Here is a 17,362-nt window from a genome sequence, read left to right as displayed (position 1 = left end):
ACATGGCCATGGTGACTTCCACTGCTTTCAGTGGCTTCCAACCTGATATCCAAATATGCCCCATTTCCACCAGTGCTCCAAGTGAAGCAAAACAGGAACCAGTTCCTCAGAAAGGCCTAAATGGCCAGAGCAATGCAAACAAGTTTCACTTTTCCCTTCTATTGCATGGGAGGAACTAGGAACTGGACAGCTTTCCACTGACCATGCTGTGCAAGGGAAGAGGCAGGGCACGGGTGAGCAATAACACTCCAAAATTTCTTTCCCTATGGAATGTGACTTCTTGTTGGTTGACATTTGCTTGGTCACTACAAATCTTTAACTAGTTTCTGGAGCTACCACAAAGATACTGTGGTCAGTATGTTATTTACTTTGGGTTTCCATTTGGAAACAAGGGCCTAGAGTATCCTAGTCCACCATCTTACTGATGGCACTCCTCAGCACTAGTGTATTTAAAAAATATATTATTACTAACAGCCTTCAGTAGGTAATTCACTTCCTCTTGTTACCTTTAAAAATCCTCTAGATGACGAGTAAATACTGACCCCTTTCACTTGGTTAATATGTAATGACACAGCAATAAAAATCAAATGACTTATAATCTATTACTGGCAAATTTAGAGATGACAGTTTATTGTCACAGTATTATTTTGCTTGATGATTGAACTATATACAGTACTTTATAGATCTTTATACCTCAAGCGTCTGCAAAGTGCCATATTACTTATGCGAAAAAATTGATGACCATGATGATGCCACTTATATAGGCTATTTCTCCCTGGGCTAAAAGCATGACCTTATTGTTTATAAAACTTCTAAAAATAAAGTTGACATCATATTCTTGAACACTTAATGAAAAGAAACTACAGATCTGTAGATAACCTATGTTTCCCTGGTTATTTTATGTCCTTAAAGATTATAAGAATTTTATCTTTTGAACCATCAATCCTTGAACAGAGAGTCAAAGGAAATTGAGATTTATTTAGTTTCCTCCCATTAGGAATATCTATCCTCATGCATTCTAAAATGCAATTTCTGTAGCAAATACCCCAAGTAACTCCATTTGTTTGGGATTAAGAACCATGTTTCCTCAAATGTACCATATATTCAGTTTTTTTTCTAGCTTATGTTTATCCTTTGTAGATAATTTTCAGTTTTCTGACTCTTTAGTCTCCCTGAATAAATTATGTACTTTAATCATTCTCTTACCCCACATCTAGTTATTCAAGAAGTAACTGCAAATCTTTCTTTTAGTTCTACCACAGTTGTCCCACCTAACATCAGTCCCTTTCAGCCTTCATATCCCTCATATTATCAGTTACATCTTATGAAGGCACTGCTTTGTGTGTATCATCACCCCACTTAGAGACTCTGTATTACTTGGAGCATCTGGGTTGTTCAGTTGGTTGAATGTCTCATGATTTCAGCTCAGATCATAATCTCAGTGTTGTGAGATCGAGCCCCACATCAGGCTCTGTGCTGGGCATAGAGCTTAGGTTGCTCTCTCTCTCCCTCTGCACTTTCCCAGTTTGCACATGCTTGCTCTCTAACAAAACAAAACAAAACAAAACCTTCCTGTTTTTCCAATTACCTGTTGGATAATGGTCACATTCCTTCATGACCCTCTCTAGTTTAGCCTTGTACCACATCTCCACATTTATTTCCCACTAGTCCCAACATGAAGCTCATGTTTCCTGCAACTTTGCTGGTCTCCAGACCTCGAGGTATGCGTTTTCTTGAATTTCCACCCCAGTCATCACCAAATTTTTTATATCTTTCACTCATTTAGAATATATTTATTGTTTACTCATACCTCTTCCATTAATCCTTCCCCAAATAATTTAGTACTCAACGTGTTTTCATTTTTTGAGTAGTTACCAATTTATCCCATTCATTTGGCACATAGTGGTTTCTTGGCATATTTACTTAAAGTTCTCGTTTCTCTATATATCATATCAATTAGACTTATGTTTCTTAAGGCAAGGAAACAAACAATAAACCTTTTCATTGTTGTAGTGCTCTCAAAGTGTCTATATTAACTTATTGAGTAGGTACTCTCCTTGATCACAAGAACAATGGTGGATAATGATAATGTTTACTCAGGGAGCACTGACAAAATAACTAAAAATTAAGGGCTGATTTCCAGAAAACACACACACATAAACGTTGTTCATAATCATGTATTAAAACACTTAAAATTTATAGAATAAAGTCAAAGGCATTCTCTATGTTTCTCTAATGCCTGCCGAATATATTTTAGGATTTGTCAAGGAGTCTCTGATTTTAAGTTTCTTGGCTGGTCTGAAGAATATTTACTTCCTTCAACCTGTTAAATCATAGTAGAATAATGCACAAAACTGGAAAGTGATGCCATATTCAAATCTTAATAAGGAAGGATGCCAATAAATTCACTGGGTGGTAGGTTCAGCTTAGGACCTGGCTCCAAGAAGTCATTCCATAAATACGTGTGAAGGAATGAGTGCCTTCATTGTGTATGAAGTGCCTTCACACTTGTGTGAAGGCACACATTGAGTGCCTTCAATGTGTATGCAAATTAAGGGGGCAGTCTAATTGAAATAGCTGTATAATAATTAGTGTTGAAAACCGTCTACAGCATTGATTGTGATACATCATTTTGAGTCCAGATGGTGAGTAGGATCATATCTTAATAAAATTTTAACTAAGCTTCTCTCCTTCCCCAACTCCTAGGTCTCTTCTCTTTAGGACCTTGCACCTAAAATAACACAGCATATGTGTCCATGACTCCCGATGCATTATCATGTTGCTAAGAAACACACCTTATTTTACCCAAAGTGTTCTGGAGACATAATGTAATACGCTAACCTGTATGGATCATTCAAATGAAGGAGTTTTGGGCACTCAGATGAACATTTAGGTTTTTTTTTTCCTCACTTCTCAAGCCATAGCTGAAAGACTACAGCCAACTTTTCCTTGCTAATGGGACAGAGGCCTTCTTTTCAAAATTCAAATATTTTGTAATTAATGAGCCTCCCTACAAACCTTGACTTTTTCCAGTTTTTGAGAACACATTATGTTTCTTAAGTTTATCCCAGGGCTGAATATGGCCCAGATAAGTTTCAGACATGACACTGTCATTTTAGATTATTTGAAAGTGAATAAAAAACAAGTAGGAAAACATGAAATAAAAACCAAAACAATTTCTAGACTGTAGAGATGACGCAGAGATATCACCCTTTTACCTCCAATTTCTAAAAAACAAAATGCATTTCTTTTATTAAGTATGCATTAAAAAAAGAAGCATTCTTCAGATGTCCAGATTATATGTGTTTATTTTGAGTTAGTGGATACAATGGCATATTAGATACCAGCACTCCAAGCTACACCTATGTATTTGCCTCTAAACCTTCACACGTTGTCAGTTTCCATTCTTCTAACATTCCACCACTGGGCCTCCTATTTCTAGCGATACCATAGTTCACATTTTTTAAAGGAAAAGAATTATCACCATATTGTGCTTCCAGTGCTCCCAGAAGGATTAGAATTGTCTCAAATAAGTGTTTATTTTCAGCAAAGGGGGAAAAATTGAAAATATGAGCACTAGTAATGGCAGTACTACGAGAGAAAGAATAGAATACAGATTAAAAGAGACATTTTGGCTGGATGAGTTAGTTTCTCCTTAGTAAAAAATCCACATAATATCATGGATGTGACTTCAAAGTTAAATTGTTCAATTTGTGGGCCACACACTTGAGCGTATTGGCTAGTACATTTTTGCACTGAAACAGAAGCAATACAAGCTTTATGTTCTACCATTACACTTCCAGATTTTTCACTTATTAAGATACCTGCCAACCTAATGATTCTTGCATGCATTAGAGTTTGCTTTTGTAGAATTAAGTTTATTATCCCCATCCCACCCACTCCCATAAACATTGCGATGCGAACTCTTTGCCCAATTTTATGAGAATGTTGCAAAGGACAGCTCTGTGCCACCTCAGGACAGGTAGTCCCTGTTCCCTCCCTGGCTACTGATGAATCAGTAGTATTGATCACATCTTATCTTACATGCAAACAGACACTGCTCCCTTAATTACCCCATGCCAGAGGCATACGAGTCAGCAGGTATGCATACAAAAATGGGATTAAAAAGAAAAGGAAAGGGGAAAAATGCTTTCTTTATTAAAGCCTATCGTCCTAGAATGAATCCATTGCTTTGAATTCACTTAAAGCCTGTACAGGCGAAATGTGTTTCTTCTGGGAACCTCGTCTAACTCGTGTCTGGAATTCTTCAGGCTTTTCTCTCTTCACAAGGGGCTTCTTCTCTGGAGCCTTCATCTTCCAAGACACAACCGGTGAGTTGACAGCTGCTGTCCCATAGACCTTCTGGTATTTGGTTGAGGCCACATAGGATGCTTTCACTGTGAGGACAACAGCATTCATCAGGTTTTTAGCTGCCTGGATGAGTGATGTGGCACTGTCCAGCTAAAGTGGGAGGACAAAGAAATACATCTGGGTTAGTCCCAGCACATCATTCACAAGATGGCGGTGTAGCTGCACAGTTCAAACAGTGTTGTGCTTGTGCAAATATTCAATATTGACCAAAAAGAGAAAATTATTACGTGACAAAGTGAACAAGCTACAAAGAAGTCATTCTCTTCTATACTTAATCCCAAGGTAAAAAGATTAAAAAAAGAGGGTACTCTATAAGGCACAGCTTTCTAAAACTCCAATACCTGGAAAGCCCAAGCTCTTTTTAGCATGTAAGAATCCCAATGTAACAAGTTTTCCAAAGTGGAACATCTCATGTTATTACATTAGGCTGATTGGTAACAGTGACAATTACTCAAATGTTTAAAAGGCATTTGGCAGAAACTGCAGAATAAAAGGGTATTCAGGGTTACATCTCAGTTGTATGGCTGTTCCAGTGGAAGTATCTTTTTATAGAGCATTTCTAGAGCTTGAGCTCAAGATTCGTAGGGATACAGGCAGCTAAGCAGAGAGACATAGCCATGCTGCACTGCCTTTCATGAGATATTCGTTGGGCTTGAATATTTATTTAACTATTTTCAGGTCTTGAACATTCCTCCTACAAAAATAATTATGTTAGGTTCTTGTAGGTCAGAGAGCATTCAGTAAGACCCTTATAGCCACATGCTAATCAAATATTGATGCTCACTCTGTGGCAAACTATTTTAAGAACTTTGTATTTCCCCATTTAACTCACAAGCACCCTAGAGGGAGCAGTTATTGTCACTGCATTTTATGATGAGAGAGCTGGTGCATGTAGAGGTCTTATAATGTTCACAAGTTTATACTTGCTTAAGTGATGAAGTCCTTAAAGACTGTACCATAATGCCACACTGTTGGGTAGGATAACTTTTAAAATACTACAAGTCATAACTTAGAGTAGGTTTAGAAGCTCATCGTTAGACTCGAAGACCAGGTATGTTTTTATTTCACCTCTTTTCTGTCTTTAACCAGTTTGGCAGTGTGGTATATATTGTATACAAAAGCATTCAATATCTGTTTCAACCTGCTTCACTTCCTGGACTATATATGCTGGAAAAGTTCAAAACTACATTTCCCAGACTCCCTTTCAGCCAGGATTTTACAAGCGACCTAGTAAAAGGAAAGAATTAACAGTTGGCTAAGGAAATGTATCCATTGCAGTTAAATGAAGAATTGCAAGAATGTTTCTCCTCGTTGAGATTGATGGGCTATAGCTGCATTAGCAAATGGGAGTTAGATATATACAACCTTCTCGGTGCAAGGTGATTAGCAAAGTTTTTAAGCTAAGGGACCTAACACTCTGTGGTTCCCCTATGTGATGTGACCTGCTCTCACTTTAACTTCTTGCCATTTTTTGTGACCACAGTACATCCCATGCAGTGACTGGACACATCAGAAGTTACATCTAAGGCCTCTGTGGTGCTGTTGCTCAGGCTGTTCTCTGGCCCATATATTGATTAAAGCTAAATAAATGTGATGCTAAACTTAAATTTTTTTTTTTTGACAAATGAGCTCTCAGTACTCCCGTCACCAAAGAAGCTCATAAAGTCAGATCATTGGGGAAAACAATGGAAGATTCTTTCTATGCATGAATTCCTTGTAATACCATAGAGTTGAGGTCTCACTATTAAAAAAAAACAGATTAAAGGTCATTATTACATTGACCCCACAATATAAAGAAACAGAGTTGTGGCTTACAGCCATGATTCAGCAAATAGATAATTGACTGCTTTGTGAATTAAATCAACCAAATGCATAAAGTAACTACTTTACCACATCTATTACACTGTACAACGTGCACATATACCAAAATGACTGCTTATCCCATAATGTTTAATTTATAGAGCACAGATTTTGAAAGCTAGCTCAGGAAAAGCAAATTCTAGATTATTCATGTTAATAGAAGAGAAGCCAAGCACGGATTAGTACAGTGATTCTCTGAGTATAATCTATGAACCAGCAGTATCAGTATCACCTGGAAACCTGTTAGGCCACTCTCAGACTTCATGAATCAAAAATGTGTGATCCAGGGGATGCTGATGCATGCTAGAGATTGAGAACCACTAGATTAATGAAACCCAAGGACTATCTGAAGGTTTATTTCATCCAGTGATTTCAGGACTTTGCTCATACACGAGTTTGGTAATACCAGGGCCAGTTACATGGCTGAATTTGACTTTTTCATCTTTTCCATTATACCCCCAGGTAGAAGTGTAAATAATGAAGAAAGAGCTAGAGAGCAAATGTTGGGACAATTAGATCAGTCACAGTTTCTTTAGAAGCTAGATAACATACCCCTTGGCCAATTGGCAGTTTCCTATAAGTCTGTCAGGTTTCAAAAATGAGTAAGAGTCATTCATAAAGTGAGTTAATTCTGTTGTGTACCATGGGTAAAGAGAGGGGAGAATGGTATCAGGGACAGCTCTGTTGATTTGCTTCTGAGCAACAGAATTAGTAGAAGTAGAATAAGACAAGATGCATCTATTGCATTATTAAATGGTTCTCTGAAAGCAAATCTTGGGATAATTGAGTGGATCCAAAGAGAAGAATTACAAGTAATTTGGAAATTTTTACCACAGATTCCATTTTCAGAAAGATGGTGTCTAATTCTGCAGCAAAAATATGATAGCCTGTCTCTTCTTCAGAACCCCTTTGCTCTCCCAGCCTGATGCAGGAATCCTGTAAATAAACCTAATACATTGATTGACAGTGAGACAGCTCTGACATATAAAGCCAATGATTTCATTCAAGCTATCTGGTAGGGTGGATACTGATTTGTGGCAAGGGGTAAGCTAGTGAGTGAGGAACCTGGTCAGCTAAACCTGAACAAATTATACTGCTAGACAATACTCCCAACCTAAAATTATAAGAAACTGTTTCTTAAAACCTGAATTCCCAAAGGATAACTTTGGCCATTCCCCTGTACCCATTTTAATGACAGATCACTGTTGGCACAATCAGAATTTGTTTTATTTAAAAATGGCTCTCCTTTATGCTTGTCCAAAATAGTACTGAGACCTGGTTTCCAACTGGCATATTTTGTTAAAAATTCACTTTCTAAAGAAAGTACACTAAAAAGACTAAGGCTACATGATAAGAATTTTTTAATACAAGGCTTAGGAAAACTTAGTTAATATAACTGTATTCTGTTTTGTGATCTGTACTGTAACTATGGCATTTCAAACAAGGTATGTAAATGAATATGGACAAATGAAGTCCTAACAAGCAATATTAATTGGCTACTTAGGAGGTGTCTGACCTTGCATTTGTCCTTTTAATTAAACTGCATGGTTTAAGTTCCAAAAGTCCTTGAAGTAGGAATGATAGAATGTTTAGTGAGGTAATAAAATTGCTGCTGAAGTAATGGGCAAAAAGTAGGGGTCAGGACCTCTGTTTTCCTCCAAAACTTACCACCTGAACCACTATTTAATTTCCGGGTCTTGTTTTTCAGTGACTACCTTATCATTCAAAATGAACCTATCTCAATTATTAACTCTGTTTGGGTGGAAGCCTGTCCTTAAACTTGAAACCATTCTATGCAAATCATGACTGAGTCTGGTGAGAGCGACCATTTCACTTTTGACTCTTAGTGTCACCTTGAAGCCTGAATTCTTTGTGACCAGATCTCCTGGCCTCAGTTGTGCTCCTGCCCAGTGCTCAGCCTTTCTCAGTCCCGGCTTTTGGGCATATTCCTTGCTTGGATTCACCCTCATGGCACCAGTGACTGAAACGTGATTCCTGCAGGTTTCTCTTATACTTGCTTAGTTTCTCCGAAGCACATTCACTACACAGTTTTAAGGCCTGGTTGTACTATTAGATGGAGCATAGCAACTTTCGTGCTCTAAGCCTTTACCAGGGCTGATGTTCCTAGCTTTATAACAGCCTTAAAGTGGACTGGATTTCCACCGTTCCTCAAGTTAGCTAATACATTCCTTAATATGTACTGCTTAAACTCTGAGTAAAACCCAGACTTGTATCTTTTCCTGCTGGAGTCTTTTTATTCATATTGGACATTCCATTCAGTCCCTAGATCTAGTCTAGGAGAAGTGGCCTGATTTTCAGTTAATTTTAAAAATATGACTGTGTGAGTCTCTGTCTGAGCCCCCTCAGTTTCCTTTCTTACCTGTTTCAGGGATGGTTGTGAGATTGAATGTAATACTATTATGCCTAGTTGGGCTGCAGAGGGGCCTTACAGCTTGCCAAATATCACATTGCAGCTAGGTGGTAAAGCCAAGACATAAGCCCATACAGCCTCACTACAGAGTCCATGGCTAACCATTGCTTGATGTCACTTCCCAGAGCCATGCATGGCAAATGAAGCCACAATCTATCACATTCTATCAACCTATGCTAGAATAATTAATTCTCCCCATTTAATCTCATATGTGTCTGCTGTCCCTAACCACAGAATCAGGCTTCTCCTAATTCTGTCATTTTTTAAAAAATATCAAAGTACTATTTTAAAAACGTAACAGATGTTTCCTCACATCTTGTTCTATTACAGTCATGAAAAGCAAATAAGGGTGGGGGAGCTGTTTCATAGCCATTTCTATAGGGTTTTTCTAGCTCTTTTTCTGCCTCTGTACTAGTCTTTTCTTCTTAACCCCACTCAAATTCTAATAGATTTCTCTTTCCCTACACCATTCTCATTTTGTGATTTGAACATAGAGAAAGAGGGAAGACGTTCCTGAATTGTGATTCTTCCATCGATTGATATTTGTGTTGTCTAATTCCTTATGTCAAAGATAAAGATTGTCGGGGCACCTGGGTGACTCATTTGGTTAAGTGTCCGACTCTATTTTGGCTCAGGTCATGATCCCACAGTTTTGTGAGTTTGAATCACGTCAGGCTCTGGGCTGACAGTGCGGAGCCTGCTTGGGATTCTCTGTCTCCCTCCCTCTCTGTCCCTCCCCGACTCACCAACTCTCAAAATACATAAACTTAAAAAAAAAAAAGATGAATATTTTCACGAAAAGTACTTTCAATGACGCTTAAAATTTACAGCATCATCTGTAAGAAGATTTCTAAAACCCCATGTTGTAAATTTTACACCATTTCCTGAATATGGGGGTTATACCTTGCAAGAGTTGTTCAGTTTCAAAACACATAGACTTTGACACAAATGTAACTGTGTGACTCAGTCAAACTCTCCATTGAAAGTGCATCTACATTTCTGGAAATGCTGAATTTTCATTTATTCTTTTAGTCTATTCCTCCATCCTTCTACCTGCACAGTTATTCATCTAAGTATTTCTTTAGCTACTTACTATATATTTTGTGCCGACCACTGTGCTTGTGTTGGATATACATACACAGACACACAAACCACAAGGTTTAATGCTCTCTGATAAGTGGTCTACTAGGATGTACGGTGCTAAAGGGAGAGAGACAAAATAGGGTAGGAAAATTGTCATTGTGGGGGTGATATCCTAAACTCATTTTAATGGATTAAATATGTGGCTATTGGTGACTAGATGGTTGAGTGATAAGAAAGGAAACTTTGGAATTCCTAGTTAATATACCTGGGTATATATTGACGCTCTTAACCCAGATGATAGAAATAAGAGGAAAGTGGAGGTGCTACAATATTAACTCTGGACATTCTGAATTTGAGGCATCTGTGTTACATGTCAGTGAAGTTATCAAAGGGACATACAGTTGAAATTATGAGAATGAAACTTTAAGAAACCACATGTTTTCTTTATATTGGTCTTCCCAGTTATTTCATGAACAGTGCTCTGCATCCTATAGGTATTTGTCAATTTCTGATTTCTTCTTCCCTTCATATTCGTTATTTAGTGTTTTCATAAACGGAGAATAAAATGCTGAATGAAATACTGAATCGATATTTTCTCTGACCAATAAGCGCAATACATCCAAAATTTTTCTCAGCATTATACTTTCAGGATCAAACCTAACATCATCAAGGAATATCTTAACTATTCCCTTGACAACCAAGGCTACTTTCTGTTAATTAGCAATCCTTCACCCTTGAAAATAATGGTGAGCTTCCTGGGGCCATCCAGCGATGAAATAAATGCAATTTAGACTTAATATCTACCTTTAAAAACACATACAGCATTGTCAAAAGTCCAAAGTAATGTAAAAGAGGTGGAGGGAAACACGGTTAAATATATATGACACAGGAAATGTCTTAGGATGTTAATTTATGAGGGCCAGATATATAATTACAGAAGAAAATTAGGGTTTCACTATGTGTTCTGCATTAATCCATTTTAAGATTGTATACAGAGATAGAAATATAGTCTGGAAACAAATCTATTTTCAAAAAACCTGATTTTTACCTAAATAAATAAATAAATAAATAAATAAATAAACCATAAATGGTAATTCATGGAAATCTCCAGTACCAAGCAATCTGTCCTTGGCTTAAAAATAATGCAAATGACATGGGACTACTGGCTAAACTAAACAGAATAAAAGAAACCAAATTCATTTCAAGATAATTTTGATGTATAAAAATGAAGGAACATTACTTAATTACCTCAGAAATGCCTGGGGCAGGGAACCCAGGACCATTTGGACCTAGGCTATTTATATCTTCTCAAGTCAGATGTGATAATGCTAATGATTTTGAGAATGCAAAAATGGTTCTGCAAATATGGATAGAGTCCATTTTAGCCTCTTGCACGATATTTTAGTGGAAATAACATAGTATTCATATCTAAGAAGTATTTTAATGGGACTATACTATACATGATCAGGCCGGGGATAGTGTTTTGCAGGAAGAAAGTTGTAATGAGAGAACTGACAATAAATTGAAAGTAAACACTTTGAGAAAACTGGAATCATTCTACTGGAGCTGGTCATTTATTTATATTTAAACAGTTATCGCCCCAAAAGGAGTCACAAGTTGCTTGCAGGAAGAAAAAACAAAAAAACAAAAACCCACCTTTGCTACAAGTCTGCTTTGCTGTTAATGAATGGGAGGTTAGAAACCCAGAGTATTGGAGCCTATTATCCACCAAGAAGAACATTTCATGTTTTAAAAATCCATGAGGCTTTGAAAAGATATTTGATCTCCTTAGAAACTGTGATACATTTGAAATACCTGCCTACTTCTTCCCTGGTCTATATCAGTAACACTTTTTAAAAGGTCTAGCAAGTCCAGGGTAATAAATAACTCAAGCAAACAAAGGCAGGGTGAAAAGGTTCAGCCTAACCAAATCTTTCCCTGCTTTATGGATGTTTACACACTTGCAAATAAGACAACTCCTTTGTGGTAAACCCTCATTTCAGTGTTCTAGTCCATTCACTCTTCATCAAACAACAGTGAACTAAGTTAGCAAAACCACATTCCTTCTGGATAATATAGTGACAGTGGTGAACATAGGGCAGGAATTTGCCCCTCATCATTATGGTGGCCCTGGCAGGCATTATTAGTTAGCTGCGACACTTTGCTCCCTCAAAAGCTGCTGAGGCACATGGAAAAAGAAACTTCTTTGCCTCCTTTCTCCTAGAGGTCACGTTTTGACGGAGTTGTTAAAAACTACTTGACACAGCTTATAACACAGATTCATCATGTACTATATATCTACTTCTATATTTAAATGGAATTGTTTAATACCATTTTTTGTTTCTACCAGATTGCTGACAAGTATTTTTATCTAAATGATGGTCTATTTATTCTTGTTCCTATAGCTGATACCATAACAGGAGTGGTTTGATTAATGAAATCATTAAACAGAAGACATAAGTATTAAATGAAGTTCAAAGTATGAGGGAGATTATTTTAAATCGGGTGATAAAAATTAGCTGAATAGATTAACAAGTATGGTATCTGATGTGAAATGATCACCATTGGTATGCTGCAATAATCCTCCAAGAAAAAAGTGCACCAAACCTGGTAACATTAGAACACGTAATGATCTTTCATAAATGACAGCTACAGTACTGTGGGATAACTCCTGAAGAGTTGGCTTAATCCCAGGGGTATTCCCATTTCACTGTGGTATCTTGAAGAACAAATGTTTTACAAGTCTAAGTAGTGGATCAATCACGACGTAGAGGATAAGAGGTCTGTTATTTTTTTCTGCAGGGCTACTTGAATGATGCCAGGGAGGCAGCTGGTGCTCTACAACTGCTGAAGGCCAGTTGTTATGAAATCTGTATGTAATGGCTCAAGATTAAGTTGGCAAAGGCCTTAGGAGAAAAGCACTGCCATCTAAGAAAAAAAAAAAATCTCCATAGCACTGATGAGAAATTTACCAATTGGCTCTCAGATAACTTTTTCAACTGGACAAATTTGTGTCTTTGTTTTTAATTCATTTAGGTAGGTAGTAGCACTTCATAGTCAGCCAGTCCACTGATTAACTGTCTTCATTTGCATTTTTCAATTATAGGTAAGTAAACCTTGGGGACTCCCATGAAGGCTTAATTACAGTCAACAAATTTCCTAAATATGGCTTAGAGCCATTTTTTTTCTCACTATTAAAGGCAGAACATTTTTTTCCCCCTCAACCCACAACAAGGCATTCTTGCTAACCGTGGAATCCCAAGGAGAAGTGGGAATATCAAGAGGTGTTGGCCCTTGGAAAGTTAGGAACACACATGTCTGTTAATCTAGGACTCTGTATCTCTTTTTTCTATGCTTCTTCCTTCTCTGATACTTCAAGATTTCCTGACCCAGAGCCTTCTCTGGATTGTTGTCACATAACAAAAGAACCTTAGGCAACAGTGGTGCCAATAGATTTTTAGGCACCCACAGGACTGGGAGATATTCCTGGGTCAAAAGATCATCTTTGTGTCACATAAATATAGCACGCATTGATTGCTGATCTTATCATCTGTTATCATGAGCATGTCCTACTACATAGTATGAACCTTGGATTGTAACTTGTCAAAGGACTAACGCTCCTTTTCACCTTCCCTGTAGGAGAGCCAGCTAGTACTACCTTTGACTGATTTCCCTAAGCATTATCATCATGACTGGGAGACATACCTAAGACAACCTATTGATACATGATGAAGACTATTTAACACCTTATGAAATGTCTCCTAGGCTCCAGCATGCAATGTGCAACAATTCAGAAAAGAATAGACAAAAGTCAAGGACCACAGATTTGGATGCTAGAAGACTGTGCTTGGTGAGTAAGCATAATCAGAAGGCCTTTGATAATTACTTTCTTTTACTTCCCTTCACATTCAACCACTAGGAGTTGTGTTACATGGCATTATATGTTGGGGAAAGTAAACTCTCGTCCAGATCAAGACCCTCCCCTTATCATGGTGGGGGGGGGGGGCTTGAAAGAGCTGGTTGAAGCTTTTGTTGCTACGTAAATTGTAGATAAACAGTCTTTTTCCTCAGGCGGTTTTGTTGCCTCTCCTCAAGATCCTAGACCCCTTTCCCAATATATTCTTACATATCAGGTGCGACCTCCTCTTCTCCCCTCACCTTTCCATATTTTCCTCCCTTATAGTGAAGGAAAACTTGGGCTCTGGAGTTCAAACCCTACTTGGACTGATACTGGCTATGTGATTTTGAAAGAGCTACCTAACCTAGCCCTACCTCAATCATCCTAGAAAGTGCTTGTTTCATTTTTATTTAAAGATTTTAAGTATTAAATGAGAGAATGCCCTCAGAGCTAAGTGTCTGGCAAATGGTAGGCCCATAACCAATTTTAAGCTTTTATTACTGTTGTGATCCATCTTTCCTTAAATGACTATTTGAGTCCAAAATGATCTTTTAAAATTATATTTCTTGGATTCTACTTCCTCTTCTTCACTTTCTCCTTTAAAGGTTCCCCCTGCTATCATGCATTTGGACTTTCTCCAAACCTCTTCTTACTGAAGTTACCGCCACTTTGGCTTGCTCTCAATGCCTGTATATCAGTTTTAATGTGATAGGGAATTAAAGACATGAAGAAATTCACAAGGGGAATAGAAAAGTATCAAAAGATTAGTATGTTTTCTAATACTACTCAACTCTTCAGGAGGAGGAAATTATAAATCAAGATTCAGTACAAGAAAATATGGGGGTTTTACCTATGTATATGACACTCACAATGTCTAAGAACATTTTGGGCTTGATTGGGGTTGGAGAAAGACTGAAAGAAGAAAAGAAAATGGCTATAGTTAGAGATATAGAGAAGGTAATCTAGTCTATGAAAGTGATATTTACACCTCTAATTTGAGAGGCAACAAAAGAAATAGTATGAAATATTTTCCCCAACCACTTACAGGGCCTAAAATTCAGGCTCTCAATTTCAGTCAAAATTTCTTTCACCTAAAAACTGGTACCCCTTTCACTAAAATCAAAGGCACCAGAAATAACAAGTATTGGTTGGAATGCAAGCTGGTACAGCCACTGTGGAAAACAGTATGGGGGTTTCTCAAAAACTTAAATTACAATATCCAGTAATTCCACTATTGGGTATTAACCCAAATGAAACAAGGACACTAATTTAAAAAGATACATGGACTACTCTGCTTATTTGAACATTGTTTATAATAGCCAAGGCATGCAAGCAACCCCAGTGCCCATCAATAGATGCAGTTTATATATACATGCACACAATAGAATATTAGTCATGTATATAAAAAGAGTGAAATCTTACCATTTACAACATAGATTGACCTAGAGAGTATGAAAGACAAATACCATATGATGTCACTCATAAGTAGAATTTAAGACACAAAATAAGGCAAACAGAAAACAAACTAGTGAGTGCCAGAGGAGAGGTGAATGGAAGGCTAAGTGAAATAGATGAAGAGGACTGAGGTGGACACTTATCATGGGGAGTCCTGAGTAATATATAGAATTATTGAACCATTATACACCACAAAATAAAGACACTGTTAATTATATTGAATACACAAAATTCTAGCATGTAACAGTTACACAAAAGGAGCCCCTTTTGGCCTAGGAAGGCCCATCAAACACTGAAGATCAACCTCCTAAGCCCGGTGCTTAATCTCTATCAAAACATGAACAACTGGGTTCCCTAGACTGGTTTTCTAAAGTTTTAAATGTTTCCCCACAAAATGATCTCTCTTTAATTTTTAGCCCACTGGATGTAGCACCTGCCATCTCTACTTACGACTGACCTATCTTGTCATCTAAATCCAGCAAAAGACTCACAGTTTTGGATCTATATATTCTTTAGGGGTACTGTCAAGTCCTATTCAACAAGCTTCCAATACTGTTGCTACCTTTCACTGGACTGTGCTCGTATTTATCAAGGAAGTAAGTTACCAAAGGGTAGAATTTGAGAATAGATCTTCCTTTGAAAAAAATCTGGGGTGATTAGAAGTCAAAATCTAAGGGAAGTACAGTTCCTGAGCTGTGGTCTGGGAAGGCCAGGAGTAGGAGAGGTGAAAAACAAAGAAAACACAGTGGAGAACCTCAAGAAAAGCTCTACTTCTCAATGCTCCAAGTCTCTTCCAAAACCAATAATGCAAGGATGGTTGATGTTTATCATACTTGCTACCATTTCTTCCTTCACTGGTACATTTAGTAGGCATGGCCAGTAAACAATAGCCCTTTGTCTTAGACATGATCTCAGAATTCTCAAAACACAGCCCAATCAATCACTAACAATTCATGAGAGTTAGCAAACAAGATAAAACCCATTTAAAGAACAGGGCATAACTAGAAGAAAACTTAGGAAAAAAACATTTTATGAGTAAAAGCAAACATATAGTAAAGGCTGCATGAAGGCTAAAGAACAAAAGTAGTAAACTCAATTATATCTAAAAAAATGAGTTAAGGCGATTCACAAAAAGATGTAAAATATGCAATATGGAAGGGGGACTCAAAACAGGTTTTTTTTTAGAATGTGTTTGAACTGGAGTGACTATCAACTTAATATGGGCCACTATATAGTTCATGTGTTCTATATTAACCTCATGGTAAAAACCTATAATACACAAAAAATAGTCAAGCATAAAACTAGAGAAATTCATCAATTACAAGGAAAGAAAGGAATATAGAACTTCCAAAACAGTGAACAAAATGGCAATATGTAGAAACCTATCAATAATTAAATGTAAATGGTCTAGGGGCACCTGGGTGGCTCATGAAGTTAAGTGTCCAATTCTTGGCTTGGGATCAGGTCATGATCTCACATTTTGTGAGTTCGAGTCCAGCACTGGGCCCTAGGCTGATAGTTTCTCTCTCTCTCTGTCTCAAAATAAATGTAAGTGGTCTAAATTGTCCAAAAGACATAAGGTGATGGAATGTACAAAAAAAAAATAATAATAGTACTTATCTATATGTTGCCTAGAGACACTGACTTCAGACCTAAAGACACACATAGAATTTAAATAAAGAGAAGGAAAAAGTCTCTACAAGAGACTACAAATATCTATGCAACCAACATTGGAGCACCTAAATATATAAGGCAAATATTAACAGATATAAAGGTAGAAATGGACAGCAATAGAATAATAAGGAATTTAAACAGCCCATTTATATCAATGGATAGATCATCCAGGCAGAAAGTCAAGAAGGAAACAGTGTCTTTGAATAACACACTGCACCAGCTTAATTTAATAAATGTGTACAGAACATTCCATCCAAAAACTATTCTCCAGGTTATATAACCTATTATTCCCTAAAGCAAGTCGCAATAAATTCAAAAAGACAGGAATCATATCCTGCATCTTAGCCAACTACAATGGTATGAAACTAGAAATCAATTACAAGAAAAAAACATGGAAAAAACACAAACCTTTGGAGGCTAAACATCATGGCACTAACAGTCAACATGCTGACAAAGATATTAATAATGAAATTTAAAAGTGGAGAAAAATTAAAGCAGTCCAAAATCACTGGGACACAGCAAAAGCCATTGTAAGAGTAACTTTATACAATCCAGGACTACCTCAAGAAACAGAAGCAATCTTAAATAAA

The 17,362-nt window shown here is 37.2% G+C and overlaps 1 protein-coding gene across 5 annotated transcripts in view; it reads right to left on the bottom strand.

Annotated features, from left to right (window-relative positions):
* Positions 1-3,290: 3,290 nt before the first annotated feature.
* CTNNA2 (catenin alpha 2) overlaps positions 3,291-17,362 on the bottom strand; it is a 1,092,768-nt gene continuing 1,078,696 nt past the window's right edge. For 3 of the 5 annotated variants that reach the window (XM_027072095.2, XM_027072097.2, XM_053200823.1), the window contains 2 exons: positions 7,063-7,179; positions 3,291-4,461 (listed from right to left, as the gene is read on the bottom strand). In XM_027072095.2, coding sequence (XP_026927896.1) covers positions 4,174-4,461; positions 7,063-7,179 — 405 coding nt within the window. In that variant the 3' untranslated portion in view covers positions 3,291-4,173. The remainder of the gene's footprint in view (positions 4,462-7,062; positions 7,180-17,362) is intronic. The other 2 variants (XM_027072096.2, XM_027072098.2) reach the window with 1 other exon arrangement.

Source organism: Acinonyx jubatus, chromosome A3, assembly GCF_027475565.1.
Source record: "Acinonyx jubatus isolate Ajub_Pintada_27869175 chromosome A3, VMU_Ajub_asm_v1.0, whole genome shotgun sequence".
Classification (NCBI taxonomy): Eukaryota; Metazoa; Chordata; class Mammalia; order Carnivora; family Felidae; genus Acinonyx; species Acinonyx jubatus.
This window is presented reverse-complemented; position numbering and strand designations above follow the sequence as displayed.